General features: G+C 42.5%; 1 protein-coding gene across 4 annotated transcripts in view; it reads right to left on the reverse strand.

The window, feature by feature from the left end:
- Positions 1 to 5,332: 5,332 nt before the first annotated feature.
- SOAT1 (sterol O-acyltransferase 1) overlaps positions 5,333 to 19,201 on the reverse strand; it is a 119,681-nt gene continuing 105,812 nt past the window's right edge. For all 4 annotated transcript variants that reach the window (XM_068126347.2, XM_068126346.2, XM_068126348.2 and 1 more), the window contains 3 exons: positions 17,047 to 17,182; positions 8,391 to 8,536; positions 5,333 to 6,617 (listed from right to left, as the gene is read on the reverse strand). In XM_068126347.2, the coding sequence (XP_067982448.2) occupies positions 6,561 to 6,617; positions 8,391 to 8,536; positions 17,047 to 17,182 (339 nt within the window). In that variant the 3' untranslated portion in view covers positions 5,333 to 6,560. The remainder of the gene's footprint in view (positions 6,618 to 8,390; positions 8,537 to 17,046; positions 17,183 to 19,201) is intronic.

The raw sequence follows: 19,201 nt of genomic DNA on the forward strand, positions 1-19,201 counted from the left end.
CTCGGACTTCCAGTACAGAAGTCGGAATTTCAAAAAGGTGGATCTGGGGTGAATTAGCGAGGGTAGAAAAGATCAAGGTTTTGGATGGGGGAAGATAAGAGATGGTGGTGAACAGCTGTTTTAAAGACCTGGAGGGAGGAGTGGGATTGAAAAGAGTGAGGGAGTTTGTTCCAGAGGCGGGAGAAAAGAGGAATTAAAGAGTGAAGGTGAATAGAGTCTTGATTTTGGCCGTTTAACCATAAGAGGGTTGCTGGCAGATCTTGTGCATCCTGTACGAATATTTGGGGGGCAGAGCACAGAGAGAGCTGGGGGAGCAAGGCCGGAGAGGAGTCGGTAGAAGACAGAAAGACCACCAACCTGCCTGCGATGAGTGAGTGAAAGGCCCTCGGAGTTAGCTTCATCGCGGGACATTCCAATGATTCTGAAAGCTTTGGTTTCAACAGTGTGAAGCTGAGCTAGTCGGTTGTCCAGATGGTCTTTTCAGAGAGACAAAGTGAGAGTGTGAGATTTGCCAGGATTGAAAGACATGTTCTACTTGTTTGACCAGTTTGTGATGTTATCCAGGTCTGCAGAGAGTGAAGAGGCTGCTGCCTGCCGATCTGAGGGTTGAGATATGGAGCGGCAGAGAGTGGAGTCATCAGCAAAGAGATAGAGGATTTTCTAGAGAGTCGGAGAGATCATTAATGAAGATCAGAAAAAAGCACAGGGCCCAGAACACTGCTTTGGGGAACTCCAGCCTGAACAGGAAGGGGAGATGAGAGAATTCCATTCAGGGCCACACGTTGACTATGACCAGAGAGGAAGTCCGTAAGCCATGCGTGGAGATTTCCATGAATACCATAGGAGGAGAGTTTGGTGAGCAGATATGTCAGATATGTCAAGGGACACAGCTCTGCTTTCCTGTTTGGCATTGAGTACCTCCAGCCATTGTTGAGACAGCAGAAGCAGCATGTCCAGAGCAGAGTGACCTGGTCTGAATCCAAATTGATGATCCGAGATCAAGTAATTGGAGAAGTCGAAGGATTTAATTTCAGAAGCGATGATGGATTCCATGACCTTGCTGATTATTTGGAGCAGGCTGATTGGTCTGTAGTTGCAAGGATCTGTTTTAGCATCTTTTTGTGTAAAGTGGTAATGTTGGCTGATTTCAAAGCAGATGGCAGATGACCTTGAGCAAAAGAGAGGGTGAAGAGAACAGAGAGAGGGTGAGATAGAGTGGCAGTGCAGGATTTTAAGACCCATGGGCTGATGCCGTCTGGTCCAGTTGCAGAATCAGAGTCGAGGTTTGACAGAACCTTCTCCACCTTGTCAGGAGAGAAGGACACAGAGTCCAGGAGCAGTTGGGTTCGACTGGGTAAGGTGGGAACAGAGAGAGATGGGTTTGGGACACAAGATTTTGAGGCAAACAAAGAGTCGAGGCATTCGGATTTGTCACATGCGGTGTGTGACACCTGTGTGAAATGGTGGCCAGTCAGCCTGTGTGAAATGCCAGACTAGTCGACGCTGAGGAGGCTCTCTGAGAATGGCCTGAGAGATGTCCACTTTAACAAGCACATGATCAGATGAAGCAATTGGAGCAGAAGAAGAACAGCAGACATTTGCAGGGAAGTTTGTCATAACCACGTCTAGAAGAGAATATGCTCCGTTGACTGAGATCCGGGTCGGGAAATTGACAGATTGTGTCAGTCCCAGTTGGTCACAGAAGTCCTTTGCTGAAGAGCCATGGCTGGTTAGAGAGGTACCCACACCCAGCCAGCTGGCATGATGGCAGTTGAAGTCACCACATATGAGGAAGAGAGAGAGAGAGTTGGGATGAGTGGATAGAGGTTGGTCCATGTTGTCAGAAAGTGAGATGTTGATGGAGTCATCACTGTTTGGAGGTCGGTACAGAACACATATGAAGAAAAGGTGGGAGTGAAGGGGAACCCGTAGCCAGAGGTACTCCTGGGTGTGGGGTGGAGAGAGGGCAGTGCAAGGAGAGTGAGGAAGAGAGTTTTAGATAAAGATAGGAACCCCACCACCAGGACGAGTCTCAGTTCTATCATACCGGAGCAGGGAGTAACCAGGAAAAGATATTAGGATTCAGAGACATCTTGAAGGAGGAAAGTTTCTGTTAAGCAGATTAAGTCTGGTTTGTGAGAAGCAACCTGTATGGAGAGATCAATCAGGTTTGAGCGAAGGCCCCAGATGTTTGAGGTCCACACCGTTAAGGAAGAGGGAGGGGGAGGGGGAGCATCGGTTACAGGACAGGGGAGGGGTAGGGTAAGATGAGGGGTGAGAGGAGGAGGTAGCGAGAGCGGTTGCTGGTGTGTCAGAGATTGCAGAAGAGCTTGGAGAAAGGGAAGAATGAGGAGGCCAAAAGGTTTGATGGTGATGGGATGAGGCACAGTGAGGTGTTGTTTGAGGAGGGGGGGGGGGCAGAGCAAAGTATAAGGTTGGTGCAAGTATGAGAGGAAGGGAGAGAAAGTGGGGTGGTGGATGTTGTGCACTATCAAGCAGTTTATTTTGCATTAAAGTATCTGTTTTCGACATTCGTTTCGTTATTGAGCATACGTAGCTAAGGAATTAGCTGGAAGGTCTTTATAGGACAAGCATGGTCATGCGGACACCAAGGGTGTGTAGGACAAGCATGGTCATGCGGACACCAAGGGTGTGTAGGACAAGCATGGTCATGCGGACACCAAGGGTATGTAGGACAAGCATGGTCATGCGGACACCAAGGGTGTGTTCAGTTACCAAGCTTCTTGTCGGGCGCTTGCCAAGTGGTTTAAACACTCCGTTCGAAACCGTTCATACGGACCAGCTGGTTTGGCAAGGACGAGCTACCTGCTTGGCAACAGAACACTTCAAATATGAAGATAGTGTACCACGGGTATTTCACATATTAGACAAGTCACATTGCGATTCGGACAAGTGGAAATTTATCCCTCACTTGCACAAGTAACAACCACGCTTAAGAGCTACCAGTTAGCTGTTATTAAATTTCTTAAAGCAATCAGAGCTTCAGACATGTCATGGAGGTTGAAGGTAGTAAAATTAATAAATAAAGGCAAAGACCAAGATGTTAAATATTCAGTGGGGGGTGGGAGTGGGATGGTGTTTTATCTTTACTCCTCCGATGAACCTAACCCGAGACCCCAGTTGTTAGTCATTGCATTAGTGAAAGGTAAACTAAACATAGACCAACTTCGAAGCAAAATCTACCAATTGGTGGAAGTGAGACATTTCTTGTTATTTGTTTTATCCATTTATTTTTTGTGAGATTGCCTGTGATTAACACTGTATCGAATACAAGGTCGAGAATCAAAATCCAAGTTTTTGATTTTGAAATACTTAATCGCTGGTTACTTCATCTTGGCAGGATATAGATGTATGTGTGCACTTTGAGCTGTCGAGCTTGGGTTGGAATCTCCTCCCAGCTATAAAATGCCATCCTGGTGTTTTACATAGAGGGCGATACACCGATTTGTGCGCCGTCCGTCGGAAGGATTCCAGTGTCCATCAAGAGCGGGAGGGGGGTTTTGCCTCCTTCAGTAGAACATCAGGTCTGGCCAGTCAATATGTAAAAGACTTCGGCCAAAAACGTTCCCCGGCCGACTCTTCAACAAGGTGGGAATAAATGGGGCCAATCAAAAAAAACAGTCGTAGTAATAGTAGTTATTCATGGTAGAAAGTACTTGTAGTCATAGTAGTATTAGAAGTAGTAGTGTATACATACTTGTCATAGTAGCAGTACGTACTTGTAGTCAAAGTAGTAGGAGTAGTCATAGTAGTAGTAGTAGTAGTCATAGTAGTAGTAGTAGTCATAGTAGTAGTAGTAGTGGTACTCAAAGTAGTGGTAGTAGTCAAAGTAGTAGTAGTCATAGTAGTAGTAGTAGTCATAGTAGTAGTAGTAGTGGTACTCAAAGTAGTAGTAGTAGTCATAGTAGTAGTAGTAGTCATAGTAGTAGTAGTAGTCATAGTAGTAGTAGTCATAGTCATAGTAGTCGTATTCATAGTAGTAGTAGTCATAGTCATAGTAGTAGTAGTAGTAGTAGTCATACAAGTAGTAGTAGTAATAGTTGTAGTCGTAGTCATAGTAGTCGTAGTCATAGTGGTAGTAGTCATAGTGGTAGTAGTCGTAGTCATAGTAGTAGTAGTCATAGTAGTAGTAGTAGTAGTAGTAGTAGTAGTCATACTAGTAGTAGTAGTAGTCATACTAGTAGTAGTAGTAATAGTTGTGGTAGTCGTAGTCATAGTAGTAGTAGTCGTCATAGTGGTAGTAGTTGTAGTCATAGTAGTAGTAATAGTAGTAGTCGTAGTAGTCATAGTAGTAGTAGTCGTAGCCATACTAGTAGTAGTAATAGTTGTGGTAGTCGTAGTCATAGTAGTAGTAGTCGTAGTCATAGTGGTAGTAGTTGTAGTCATAGTAGTAGTAATAGTAGTAGTCATAGTAGTAGTAATAGTAGTAGTAATAGTAGTCGTCATAGTAGTAGTAGTCGTCGTAGTAGTAGTAGTAGTCATAGTAGTAGTGGTAGTAGTAATAGTCAGAGTAGTAGTGGTCGTAGTAATAGTCAGAGTAGTAGTGGTAGTAGTAATAGTAGTAGTGGTAGTAGTAATAGTCAGAGTAGTAGTAGTAGTAGTAATAGTAGTAGTCATACTAGTCATAGTAGTAGTACTGGTCACAGTAGTAGTCGTAGTCATAGTAGTAGTAGTCGTAGTCATAGTAGTAGTAGTCGTAGTCATAGTAGTAGTCGTTGTAGTAATAGTAGTCATAGTAGTAGTAGTCGTAGTCATAGTAGTCGTAGTAGTAGTCATAGTAGTAGTAATAGAGTAGTAGTAGTAGTAATAGTCGTAGTGGTAGTAGTAGTAGTCATACTAGTCATAGCAGTAGTAGTAGTCGTAGTCATAGTAGTAGTAGTAGTAGTCATAGTAGTCGTAGTAGTAGTAGTAGTAGTAGTCATCGTAGTAGTAGTAGTGGTAGTAGTAATAGTCATTGTAGTAGTAGTAATAGTAGTGGTAGTAGTAGTAGTCATACTAGTCGTAGTAGTAGTCATAGTAGTAGTAGTCATAGTAGTGGTAGTAGTAGTAGTCATACTAGTCGTAGTAGTAGTAGTCATAGTAGTAGTAGTCATAGTAGTCGTATTAGTATTAGTAGTAAGTACTTGGAGTCATCGTAGTAGTATTAGTAGTAAGTACTTGTAGTCATAGTAATAGTAGTCGTGAGGAAACGACATTTCTTTTTCGGTCAAGAATAGTCATTGTGATATGATTTGTCGTCATCGTTACATATCCCCTTAAAGTACACTCATTTATCACCTTAAATGTAGAGGGATTTGTGCATACAAAGCCAAATTGCTTTCGGTTTTATTCGATTGCAAAGTCGATCATATTCCAAACCTTCAAGTATTTTATTGTGAACAATGCATGAAAATAAAAACAATAAGCCATTCGGCTTCCCATAAACAGAAGTTCAATAAAAAATCTCTTGCGAGATCTCAAACAAATTGATAGTTGACGGAGACCAGGAGCGTTTGTCCAACAAGTCTAAAAGATATGGAGGACGTGCACACTAGTACTCAAAGTTGTTATGAACCTTGACAGTGATGTTTAGAGTTTAAATCCATGTTAATGACTAATGTTCTTTTCACATCAAATCAGATCGTTAAAAGTTAATTAATTTGATTTCTCCAGATACAAAGTTTGTACCAATTTTGTATGTGAACAAAATTCTTGTTTGATAAAAAAATGTTTCTCTGGAGAGTCATTCTTCTCCGCAAAACATATTCACACCTCTCATTGCTCAACCCAACACCCAAACCAAGGAAAAACAAACAAAAAAATCTTTCACAACAGATTGTAGAAGAAGAGAACAAACAAATTTAGAAATTAAAAAATAATCATTTCCAAAAACCTATGATAAAGAACAAAAAAATAAATCACCTGCAGTCAGCACTTGCTTCTCCATTCCAACACCTGACATTTTGGTCCAACACCAAATCGTTTGGCCCGAAAGAGGCAGTGGTCCTCGCAGATTCGTCACAGCACAAAGCCACGTGGAACCATGAGCTCTGCTTACAGAACCTTCGGCAATAATTGTAATCACGAAAACCGTCGCGGGTAAAACAATGTTACGTAAGGCACACAGAAAAAGAGAGTGCGGCAATTCACAAAATAAAGGGCAAATAGTTAAACAAAATCGGTCGGAAACAATCTTTAAAAAATATTCCATAGTCGAATCGGGAAGAAACAAAAAAATAATTAAGAAGAAAAATCAAGTTTTATTTTTCACAAAGTTGACGATGACGGGATAGTGAGGGGACTTCGTAGCTTTGTGTGACGAAGACTTCGACGTAGAGTACGAGCAGCTCCACGTACGATACTTCTATAAAATCCTGAGGCAGTCAATGTGGGACCGACAACGATTTCTTCCCGGAGCCATGAGCCCCATGTGGAAAGAAAAAGAAGTCCTCCACAGCCCCTTCCAAAACCCATGAGGCCTCACTTAAATCCAAAACCACAAACATCAAGTCCCCGTTCCCCAAACTGCTTGGTGGGAATGTGGTGGATGATAAGACCGTTCACAGCACTTGTTTGCAACTCCAAGAGCGAGGAGTGATCAGGTCCAGAAATGTGTGCTGCGGAGGTGTTAAAGAGGTGGGAGGGAAGGAGAAGGGGCGAAAGGGCCATGGAAAGAGGTGGAATGAATAAAACGGAACCGAGGACACCAGGTGTCCAATTAACCTTTTCAAAGGTAGGGGCTTACACCCACAGCAGACGCCCAGCAGAGAGAAAGCTCTGGCTGTGCTTTAAAGTCCAGTTGAAACTGGCAGGAAGCAATGCGCCATGATGCCATGACGGGGTGGAAGCTCGAATACAAATCCTTGCGTGGTTAAAGATTCAACCCATCAGCATGTTCGTTACATGCATCGGGAGCTTGAAACAAATAGGGCTGCAGATTGAGCATGAAAATGAGGGTGAAGTGGCAACTAGCTTCCTACCAGCTAATTTTGATGTTTTTATAAAGTATGGGCCCTGACTACTTCACACACCAAAAATACCCAGAATCCCCTTGGGGGAACATGTTCAAGTGACGTCATCAAGATGGCCTCCATATTTATTTATTGTTTTTGTATTTTATTTTTACATTGAAGGTCCCTGTGTCCTGCTCTGAAATAAAATGAATTGCATCTGATTTAAATATTCTATTTAATAATATTCAAAAATAATATTATTAATTATATTTAATAATATTTAAAATAATATTTAAAATAACATTTAAATAATAAATTAATTTAAATGCATGCATTGCAAATGCAGGCATGCATGCAATGCATTTAAAGGCATTTAAATTAATTTAATAATTTAATTTAAATATTTAAATCATATTTAAATAATTAATTAATTTAAATGCATGCATTGCAGATGCATGCATGCAATGCATTTAAATTAATTTAATAATTTAATTTAAATATTTAAATAATATTTAAATAATAAATTAATTTAAATGCATGCATTACAGATGCATGCATGCATGCAATGCATTGAAATTAATTTAATTTAAATATTTAAATAATATTTAAATCATAAATTAATTTAAATGCATGCATTGCAGATGCATGCATGCAATGCATTTAAATGCATTTAAATTAATTTAATAATTTAATTTAAATATTTAAATAATATTTAAATAATAAATTAATTTAAATGCATGCATTGCAGATGCATGCAATGCATTTAAATGCATTTAAATTAATTTAATAATTTAATTTAAATATTTAAATAATATTTAAATTAAACGCAGCTGATGCATTAAGATCAATTTCTTGGGTATTAGGGTATTCAGTTGTTGGTTGTAATTTTTCTATGTCTCTGTGAATAATACTAACTACACGGTGAAGTATTTGGGAATCATTTTTATAATCAGAACCATTGTTGTAAGCACATTCTCACGAACTTCTGCTGGCTTCATATTCGCTGCTGGAAGTTTTATTCCTTTCTTTTTATTCTCTGGTTCTCCACAAATGAAACAGTGTTCATCCCAGGAAAAGGCTGATGTTTTTTCTCTTGACAGTAAAACTACTATATAAAAGGTTAGGTACCACGTCAGCACCTGAACACAATGCCAAACTTTACAATTTTGGCAGCCATTTTGATGACGTCATTTAAGCATGTTCCCCCAGAGGTATTCTGGGTATTTTTGGTTTGTGAACTTGTCAAGGCCCCTACTTTATAAAAAAAATTACCTAAAGTAGCTGGTAGCAAGCTGGTTGCCGTTCTGCCATTCTTAAAGCACTTTTTGACAATAATCTGCAGCCCTAAAAACACGGCTTTAAAAGGAATCTGCGCATGCACAAAATTCTGGCTAACAAGGTATACGACGTTGGTTTCATAGGCGGTAGATGGCTCACCTTGCGCAAAGGGCACTGCTGCTGGGCGTACCACTCCTGTGAGTACAGGCACACGATGATGCCAAGGCCAATGTACATTTCCGTCCACATGACCACGTTCCAAATGGGACTCGTGCGCTTGTCGTGCATCAAGAAGTTGAAGGCCACTGGAAGCATAACATGTCATGGCAGTTAATAATTTAAGTGACCACGACAAATGAGGATGGAGCTACTCATTATATTTTATAACCACCTTTAGAGGCCATTTTTCCCCGCAAAGCGGGGGTTGGCCTTTTTCGGGAACCGTGGTTGTTGTTGTTTTTTGGTCCCCTTTTTGAAGCAATGTTTTACGGCCGGATGCCCTTCCTGACGCCAACCCTTTTTGCCGCCTTTAACGACAAACAGGGAATTACCAGTGAACTGGTACTCAATTAGCCGACCTCGGAAGGATGGCAGGCTGAGTCAACCCCCCTGGCGTTAATTCAGCGATTGACCGGGATTCGAACCCAGGATCCTAGGATCCTAAGCTGGCACCCTAGCCGCTAGCCCAACACCAGGGTTATACTTTGGTTTAACTTTGGTTTAACTTTGGTTATACTCATTATACTTTGGTTATTGCAAGACTATTCTGGCTCCATGCCACATACAAGTTTATCTATTTTCTGAATACAGTTGTAAATGAGGATGTGATGGGTAGAGAGAGGAGTCCACATCAAACTTTTCTTATGGCAACTTACTCACCTGTGCAGTCTTTGCACCACCTGCTATATTCTTCACAGGCAACTCAAAGGTGATGCATATGGCCAAACAAACCTTTCGTACAATATAGGATCTAGATGCACACATTTATTTGTCATCCCTCATCATTGCACAGAAGCTATGTCCAGGTCTGTTACTTTCGCATCGCAGACAGGTTGGTGGCCTCTGTGCTCTACCACCTCATTTTCGGTCTTGCACCCTCTGCCCTGTCTTGGTTCTATCCCTCGCAGGTTTCTGCAGGGCACACACGGTCTGCCAGTAACCCTCATCTTGTTAAAATCCAGGTTAAAATCCAGGTTCACTGCTAACCTCCACTCATTTGTTCCTCTATTCTCTTACCTGTGGAATCAACTGCCACAGTCTGTTCAGCCCCATTTTCCCCTTCAGCGCTTCAAAACAGCTGTTCATCACTACATCAGGTCATCCCCCATCCGTAGTCATGATCTCTTCTATCCCAAATGACCACATTCCCAAGCACTCCCCTTTTCCAGATTTATTGTGATTTCTCTCCCTCATCCGTTTTTGTGTGTTAGTTGTCGGGTTTTTTTTTTTTTTTTGTATACAAGATCGAGGCTCGTGTAAGAGCTAACATTATTCACAAAAAAACCCATAAAATGAAGGGCATGGAAGAAAAGATGGGGAGAGAAAGGGAAGCACACAAGTACAACAGAAGATAACAGGGACATCGGGAGATCTGTGGGAGGGAGAGGCCTTCGGGGGAGGAGACACGGGAAGGGGGGGGGGGGGGGTGGGTGGGAGAGGTGTAAAACAAATGGACACTGCTAGGACTTCCAGGAAAGAAGTCGGTATTTCAAAAAAGTGGATCTGGGGTGAATTAACAGGGGTAGAAAAGCTCAAGATTTTGTATGGGGGAAGGTAAGAGATGGTGGTGAACAGCTGTTTTGAAGACCTGGAGGGAGCAGTGGGATTGAAGAGAGTGAGGGAGTTTGTTCCAGAGGCGTGAGAAAAGAGGAATGAAGGAGTGAAGGTGAGCAGAGAGTCTTGATTTCGGCAGTTTAGCCATAAGAGGGTTGCTGGCAGATCTTGTGTGACCTGTAGGAATATTTGGGGGACAGAGCACAGACAGGGCTGGGGAGGGGGGGGGGGGCTAGGCTGGAGAGGAGTCGGTAGAAGACGGAAAGTCCACCAACCTGCCTGCGGTGAGTGAGTGAAAGGCCCTCAGAGTTAGCTTCATCGCGGGACATTCCAATTAGGAAATGTAGGAGGGGAGGAGTGAAGGGGGAGTTTGGGGGGGAGAAGGCGTGAGAGGGGAGATTTGAAGCGGCGGGGTTAGGGGGGAGTCCAGGAGGGAAGGGGAGAGTTTGGGGAGGAGGAGGGGTGAGGGGGCGTTTAGGAGGGGAGGGGAGAGTTTGGGGAGGGGGAGGGATCAGGGGGAGTTTATGAGGGGAGGGGAGAGTTTGGGGAGGGGGAGGGATGAGGGGGAGTTTATGAGGGGAGGGGAGAGTTTGGGGAGGATGAGGGATGAGGGGGGGTTTATATGGGGAGGGGCAAGGGGGTGATTTGAATGGGAGGGGGAAGGGGGAAGTTTAGGAGGGGAGGGGTGAGTTTGGATTTTCGAAAGTGTTCGACGATTAATGGAACACGAACATTTATTGCAAAATGAGTTTCTTGTGATTTTCGAGTCAGAGATCCGTTTGAAAACGTTGGAGGAGGGGTGGAATGCAGGTGAGTTTTGGGAATGTAGAAATGAAGAACTGTAATAGATTGAATGTTTGTTTGAATTGAAGATATTTGGTGAGCAAATCAAAGACAACCTTTTAACGAAGAAGAAGAAAAGTGTGTAATAATATTCAACAGAATACAACACTTCAGGGGAAAGTTTAAACATTTTAAAAACGACAACATGAAAACTATCTGGGGAAATTCCCTAAATGAGGGCATGAAAGGTTCCTAAGGGGGGTTAAGGATTCCAGAACAGGTTCAGAAGCAGGAACAGAAGAATAGGAGATTGACAGCCAGGTGAGCAGAGAATGAAGGAACAGGGAGGTGTATAAACAAACATAGGTTAGTTCCTTTTCTGTTTCATCCCCACTTTCCCCTTCCTCTTCTTGCTGTTTCATTCAGATTGTTCAACCCCATGTGTCCTCCCTCCTCCTCCCTTGATATCACTCTCACTTGTACTTGGTGTTTCCATTTTTCCATCTTGCTCCCTTCCACGAGCATCAAACAACCCTGTATAAAAAATTTAAAGATCTAAATACCTGTAAAACTTAATTCAAAAACTAAGATACCCATCCCACCTGATTCATCTCGTATTCACGTTCCAGTTTCCTATCCTTATCTCATCCTGTAGTTGTACCAAAAAAATAAATTATGCCAGCTGGGAAGAATTTCAACAATTGACAGGTACAGAACTTAAAATCAATGCAGGGCCAAAGTTGAGCCGGCACTAAAAATAAAAAGTCCTTCTCCTGTTCATAAACTATCCAACTTTCTTAGATGCAACCATAACTATTTTACAACCCAAATATGAACTATACGGAGCATTCAACAACGCAGATCCTTGCCGACGCGGGAAGGAACGACCTATACTAAAGTAGATCTGCCAGTGGACTCACACATGCACAAGCACACAAGTTTTGAAAGCACAACAGCAAGAAGACTTTTAGCTGGACCGATGAAGATGGGAAGAGGTAGAGCACGCGGGGTGGGATGGGAGGAAGTGAAAAGAGGGCATAAAGTTCAGATTCAAAAATTAAACTTTGGAAAAGGCAGAGTAAAAGTGACAAACTGCTTTAAAATATGATGTACAAGGATAAATCAGTGATCAGGCAGGCTACACAAACACATGTCCGCAATCCAATTGCACATGCAAGACCATGGGTCTCCCAATCCGCATATTGCAGTCATGTGATGCCTCTCCTAGTCCGCTTGGAGTATATTGTACCTAACACCGAGTGCCCGGTGCCTGCACAATCCCAGATTAAGACTACTTTGTGGTCGAAACGCCAGACCTGAGCCTTGGCTGCTCAGTAGCTGCACGTAGTTGGTGGTAACCTAATTTATTAACCAGTTTAGTTGCAATTTCCCTCTGCACACACTCAAATCCTCCACAAGCTGTTACCGCACTGTACACGACACACACAGAGACTACCTTGAGTCTCGCTTGCTGATCTGTACACCGACCACTAGTTTATGCAGAGTTGAGTGCTGTACTAAAGATAAGATGAGGTGTAAAATGTCAAGGTTGAATGGCAAAACAAGGAAAGCAAAGGCTTTGCTTGCTCGACCACTGTTACTTGTTCAAGTTACTTCCTACTTTGGATGGTAGTTTAATAAAGGAATTTATTTGTTAAAGTCGAGCGAGCGGTATTACACGAGCCTTGCTAATTGAGCTTAAAACGTTGGCCTAACATTCAGTCAACCCAGGACGTCTAAAACCACAGCCAGGTGATCGGAGGGCATGGCAGCCATGCTTGGACATGGTTTCACTGTGCCCTCCTGAAGGGCATGGCTTAGCTCTCCAAAGGTCTGGCAAACATCTCGACACCACCGCCCACGTAACAGTTCCACATTTACTGCTCAACATTAAGTTGACTTTCGTCATAATTGTTTTTCCAAAAGAACGTTTTTGACTACCAATTTAAATATGTTCTGCTCAGAGTTGTGTTGTTGTTGTTGTTGTTGTTGTTGTATACTTTCACATAACTGAAACCGCACAAGTGTTCTGTGATAAAATCGCCCAAGTTTTCCAATTTTCACGGAGCAGGTTATCATAATATCCGTCGCAGAATGCTCATTACTCAGGTCGCGAATGTCTTCAGTGAAACTCACCAATATAATCCATGAAAAGTAGAAACTTCTCTGAACATGGGCCACCATATTTGTTTTGCCCCCTCTGAGCACTTATTTCCAATTGTACGAACATAGATCATGGCGACCCACTAATTATGTACTTTGTTTTCCTCGCCTTGATGGTTGTCACCGCCCAAGACCATTTCTCCAGCATCGTCGCTAACATCAGCCCAGAGGACCCGCTCGGGCCATGCATTCTCTCTTGGGTAATGATGACGAATCGCAACGAAGAATGTCATGAAACGCTCAACGAGATAGAGGGTTGGAGGGAACAAAAACAACAATAAGGAAAATCCTGTGCGATTTTTAATGAGCGAAGGTGCAACAGCCTCCACAATACCGAAGTTTCGGTATTGCCCCCGTTCTGAAAATCTGAATGCTCTTTGTGCCGTGGCACTTTCTCAATACCACATAAAAATGGTATCTACAACAAATACGTGGAGGCACTTGATGCCAAATGAAAGAGAGCGGTGACAAGACGCGCCGAGAGCATGCTCGGATGCTCGGCGTCGCTTCCACCTGGGAATGGTCTCGGGCCTGACACCTGCCACCAAAATGAAGCGATTGTACTTGCAACGTTCCATTATCGGACAGTGATGGAATTAAACGAACGAGACATTAGATTAATTTGACTCGAGGGATTACAGTCACATGAGAAGGGGCAGCAGTGAATCAAAAGGCGGAGGAGGGTGGGAAAATGGTAAACATCTCATCGCCTCCTTTGTTTCGCCATCCGTCTTTGTATGTGCCAAATCCTGACGTGGTAAACGGCAGGTCAGTGCGGGCAGACACAAAAATACTGGATAAGCCAATAAAGCTTTCCTCCATCTTGTGACACGAGCAAAGATTAGGAAAATGCAGGACACCGACCAAAAAGGAGCACGGGACCTGAATAGGGCAAGTGTTTTACACCAACGCATCAAATATTACTTTCAGGATATCGACAGACCTTGACTTGCGGGAATAAAAAGCCGTGGGTTCTGGGTTCCTCACTTACAGTTGTCCTCTAATCCTAACAAAAAAAAAAAAAACCCACAAGTCCTCTCCCATGTGGCAAACTCACAAGACTATTTAATTGGTTTGCCTTCCAAACTGGACAGAATCTTGTGCCCTTTGAAACATCTGATCCCTCAAAGGCAAATAAGTGCCAGAAGCCTAATTTTAGAGGAAGTGAAAGAGAATGTGACAGTAGAGACATTCTTGGTGAGCATGAAAAATAAAAATGGATGGTTCAAGGGTCTGCCATCAGCTGCAAAGCTCGGCACAATAATGTTTGTGGATCGGTGATGGTTTAGTTAATGTGGAAATTCCTAAATGTGAGAGACCCAAAAATTCAATATACCAGCGACTTGTTCTGCAACGAACCGATATGAGGAATATGTAGACAACGGCTAAAGATGCAGTCTCGGGGTGATGTTGCCGAATAATAAGGCTCACCATTGCATGGAAAATGAAACCAATATTACTTGAGCAAGGATCCGTTGCGAAGTTTTTCATCATCCCGCCATGTCCAGACATGTTAGGTTGTGATTCTCATCTTTGAACGGCTCAGAGAACATCTGGGTGGCATTACATTTACGATTAATGAAGGATTCAAAGCAGGTGTCCCAAAATGGTGGCGTACCTCGTGTCATTTAGCCAATTCAAAGATCAACCAATGGCAAGCATCAGCCAAAGTGGGGCATTAAATGGTCTTCATTGGATCATTAAAACATCACAGACAACGAATGAGGTTGCATTATGTGACTGAATGTACCTCCGACACAGATGCAAAACAAAAAAGAATCACAAAGCTGTGTAGCGAGGTCTTTACACGAAGAGTCTAGCTCTTTACCGAGACTAGTGGAGGCACGGTTAACCCTGCGTTTCTGGCCGAAACATTGAGTCGTTTGATACAACTAGAGGTTGGAGAACTCCTTATGAATAATCTGGATATATATATATATATATATATATATATATATATATATATATATATATATATATATATATATTGTTAAAACACTACAGACGAGGTTCCATGATGTGGTGGAAGACGATGTGTCCATGTGGCAGATGCCACTTGTTGATCACAGATCGTACAGCAATAGCTCTAACGGGACTAAATCTGGTTTCCTCACCAATCACAGTTGAGGATGCATCATTAACCAGCGTAAGACTTCAACGTCACTAAGTGGATGGAACAGCTATGTGTTGCCCTGACGAGCCCCAATAAGGGAGAAATTAAATCGGTAGCTTCGCTTTTCATCTCCTTGGTGACAACATTTGATCTTGGCATATTTGCATTGCAAGAGGTCCTTCTGGGACTCCAGTCATGACGGTATCGTCACGGCATTAGTCCACGCCAGAGAACTTCATTAATTCATTCTCATAGAACATCCGACCGTTAACAATAATGGTGTGATGCCTCCTGGTTGTGATTGGTGTGGTGGAAGACAATGTGGCAGATGGCACTTGTTGGTCCCAGATCGTACAGCAATAGCTGTAATGGGACTCAATCTGGCATCCTCAACAATAACAGTTAGGGGTGCATCATTAGCCAATATATATGTATATACCTCAGCAGAGGTGGATACTTGGAGACCCAGTGGATCTACGTTCCATCTCCTGAGGCCCACCCACGTGTGGGGATAGCAGGCAAAAACAACTTTGATGCACGTACGTACGTACACACACACACACACACACACACACACACACACACACACACACACACACACACACACACACACACACACACACACACACACACACACACACACACACACACTCAAAGGTCGATACATTGAGACCTGGAAGGGCTCCGTTCCACCTTCTGAAACCTGCGTTTGGAGATAACAACCAAAGACACCTTCAACCAAATGACATTCTGTACTCAATTTTAATATAAAATAACCCATATTTAATTTTTGATAATACTACTGCTATAACTACTTCTGTTGATACCCTAATTATTCCCACCTTGTGGGGTAAGCTGAGAAATGTTTTTGGTCCAAGTCTTTGACGAAGCGGTTGGCCAGGCCCGACGTTGGACTGAAAGTGTGTGGAATTTGGCTAGAGTCCTGCTGATCATCATCATTTAGCATGCAGCATGCGGCTGATGGTTTGCTTCACTGCTGTGGATGGTTCGTGTGCAGCCACCCAGCTGCTGGTTGCATCATTTTTCTGTTGCCGCGTCTGCCGCTGATGCAATGCCTCTATAACCAGTTATCTGGTACTCATTTTGCCGACCTCGGAAGGATGACAGGCTGAGTCAACCCCACCTGACGTTAATTCAACGGGATTCGAAATCAGGACCTTAGGATCCCAAGCCCACCGCCCTAACCATTAGGCCAACAGCAGGTGATGCTTCACTGCTGAGTGCACCGCTGATGCAGTGCCCCCTGTAGGTCAGAACAGGAATTTGGATTTCATTCAAGAGGTAAACATCTTCCGCGTACCTTCACGAAAGACAACGTGGTATCATTAATATTCACGACTTGGTAGATGGGGTCTTTTGGCTTAACGTACTTTTGGTAGGTGGCACATACATGCATCACCCTACATACTAAATACCAGGGTGACAGTTTATAGCTTGGTCGAGCCATCCTTAACATCTTTGTCAGTGTGCGCAGCGCTTTCTCTTGCATGCGACATGTCACCAATGTCTGACGAACATTATCAGCATTTGCGAATTCGATTTGATTTGCAAAAGTGCTCATGGACTAGTGTGTTGTTCTCTTTGTGCTGTGTAGTTTGGAAAAGACTGCAAATGTATAATTGAAAAATATTTCCACAATCGTTCATTTTTCTGCTCACAACCACCATGAAATTGGTATTCCATATTCTTAAATCGCAATTTCGTTTGATTCTCAGTAGTATACTTTTATAGGAGTTCAGTAACTAAATTAATTAAGAACTTGATCAAGAAGACAGGGTAAGAACAACATCTGTGCAACTTACAAGCATCTACATAATATTAAAATGGTCTTCCTATCCCAACTGCCCAAGACGTGACGAAGGTGGTCAAATGAAAAGAAAAAAAACAAGTGATGATCAAATTAAAAACTTATTACGAGCAAATTAATTTCACTAATAACCACTCAAGATGGAAGTCACTTACAGCCAAAGCCCAAGAAGAGGCAGAACAAGACGGGGTAAAAGAATCCCAGGCAGATGGTGATGACATACTCGTGCACGACGGCAGACAGCGTAAAAACCGACAGCATTGCTGCAGCACGAAACCGTCCACGGAACAGCTGCAACACATGAGAGTGAGACGACAGGTCAGGTGTGGGAACATGCACGAGAGCAGCGCGTCGCCACGTCCACTCTCCGCCGGTATTCCAGGGGCCCCCATCTGGCCATCCCTCAGGCAGATGACCTCACCATCCTCGTCACCGACCGGTACAGATAAGATAGCAGCATCCAATATGTCATCGAAAGCCTGGATCTTAGTCTTGACCCAGGAGACCCTTAACCCTAGTGGTTCAGATTCCTCATTCAGCACCTTGAGGGCCCCCGTAATGATGATGTCCATAGTCTCCGCAAAGATGACTGGAAGAGGACACCAAGCTCTTCATATATTAATTTGCATCTAAGGCTCAATAAAAAAAATTTTAGGCTCATCAAAACATCTAAGGCTCAATCAAAAACATTTTGCTACCTCGGAGACATGCTGAATGGAGAAGGTGGATCAGACTCGGCAACGGTTGCTCGAGTGAGATGTGCATGGAAGAAGTTTCAGGAACTGAGTGGCATGCTGATGAGGAGGAGAGTGTCGCTGAAGCTGAAGGGAAAGGTGTATGCTGCATGTGTGAGAAGTGTTATGATTTATGGGAGCGAGACATGGGTAATGAACGTAGAGCAGCAACGAAGGCTGGAAAGGGTGGAAATGCGAATAGTTCGATGGATGTGCGGAGTATCGTTGAGAGAGAGGAAGACAAATGATGAATTGCGAAAGATGATGGGAATATTGCCTGTGATTGATGCTGTGAAGAGGAACAGGTTGAGATGGTTTGGTCATGTGTTGAGGAAGGATGAAAGTGACTGGTTGAGAAGAGTGATGGAAATTAATGTAGAAGGAAGTAGAGGACGGGGAAGACCGAGAAAGACTTGGCTAAAGATGGTGGAAGAAGAAATGCGGGCAAGGGGGTTAACAAGGAGAGATGCAGAAAATAGGGCAAAATGGAGAAGATTGTCATGGGGACCGCAAGGCTAACCCCCGCTCTAGCAGGGAAAATGGCCTTAAAATGCATGTTGTTGTTGTTGTTGTTGTTGCTCAATAAAAATGCTTGTACTGCAATGAACAAGCTAGAAGCAATTATATTATAGATAGCAGACCCTCACCCGAACTTGTTTTGTGTGAGTTTGTGTGGTGTTTCGGTGCTGGTGTGTTACATAATGAATAAGACGTAATTAATAGGTTTCAATATGGAGGTAATTAATAGCCGTACTCAGTTCCATTAGTAAGTAATTAATAGACATACTCACGTTCCAAAAGTACGTAATTAATGGACACACATTCCAAAACTACGTGATTAATAGACATGCTCACGTTCCAAAAGTACAAAATTAATAGACATACTCGCATTCCAAAAGTTCATAATTAATAGACATACTCACATTCCAAAAGTAAGTAATTAATAGACAAACTCACATTCCAAAAGTACACAAGTAATAGACATATTCACATTCCAAAAGTACGTAATTAATAGACATCTCACATTCCAAAAGTAAGTAATTAATAGACATACTCACATTACAAAAGTAGGTGATTAATAGACATACCCACATTCCAAAAGTACGGAATTAATAGACAAACTCACATTCCAAAAGCGCATAATTAATAGACATACTCACATTCCAAAAGTACGCAAGTAATAGACATACTCACATTCCAAAAGTACGCAAGTAATATACATACTCACGTTCCAAAAGTACGTGATTAATAGACATACCCACATTCCAAAAGTACGTAATTAATAGACATACTCACATTCCAAAAGTAAGTAATTAATAGACATACTCACATTCCAAAAGCGCATAATTAATAGATGTACTCACATTCCAAAAGTATGTGATTAATAGACATACTCAAGTTCCAAAAGTACGTGATTAATAGACACTCGCATTCCCAAAGGATGTAATTAATGGACACACATTCCAAAACGACGTGATTAATAGACATGCTCACGTTCCAAAAGTACATAATTAATAGACATACTCACATTCCAAAAGTAAGTAATTAATAGACAAACTCACATTCCAAAGTACAC

The sequence above is a fragment of the Myxine glutinosa genome, chromosome 10, assembly GCF_964187855.1.
Source record: "Myxine glutinosa chromosome 10, kmMyxGlut1.1, whole genome shotgun sequence".
NCBI classification, from domain to species: domain Eukaryota; kingdom Metazoa; phylum Chordata; class Myxini; order Myxiniformes; family Myxinidae; genus Myxine; species Myxine glutinosa.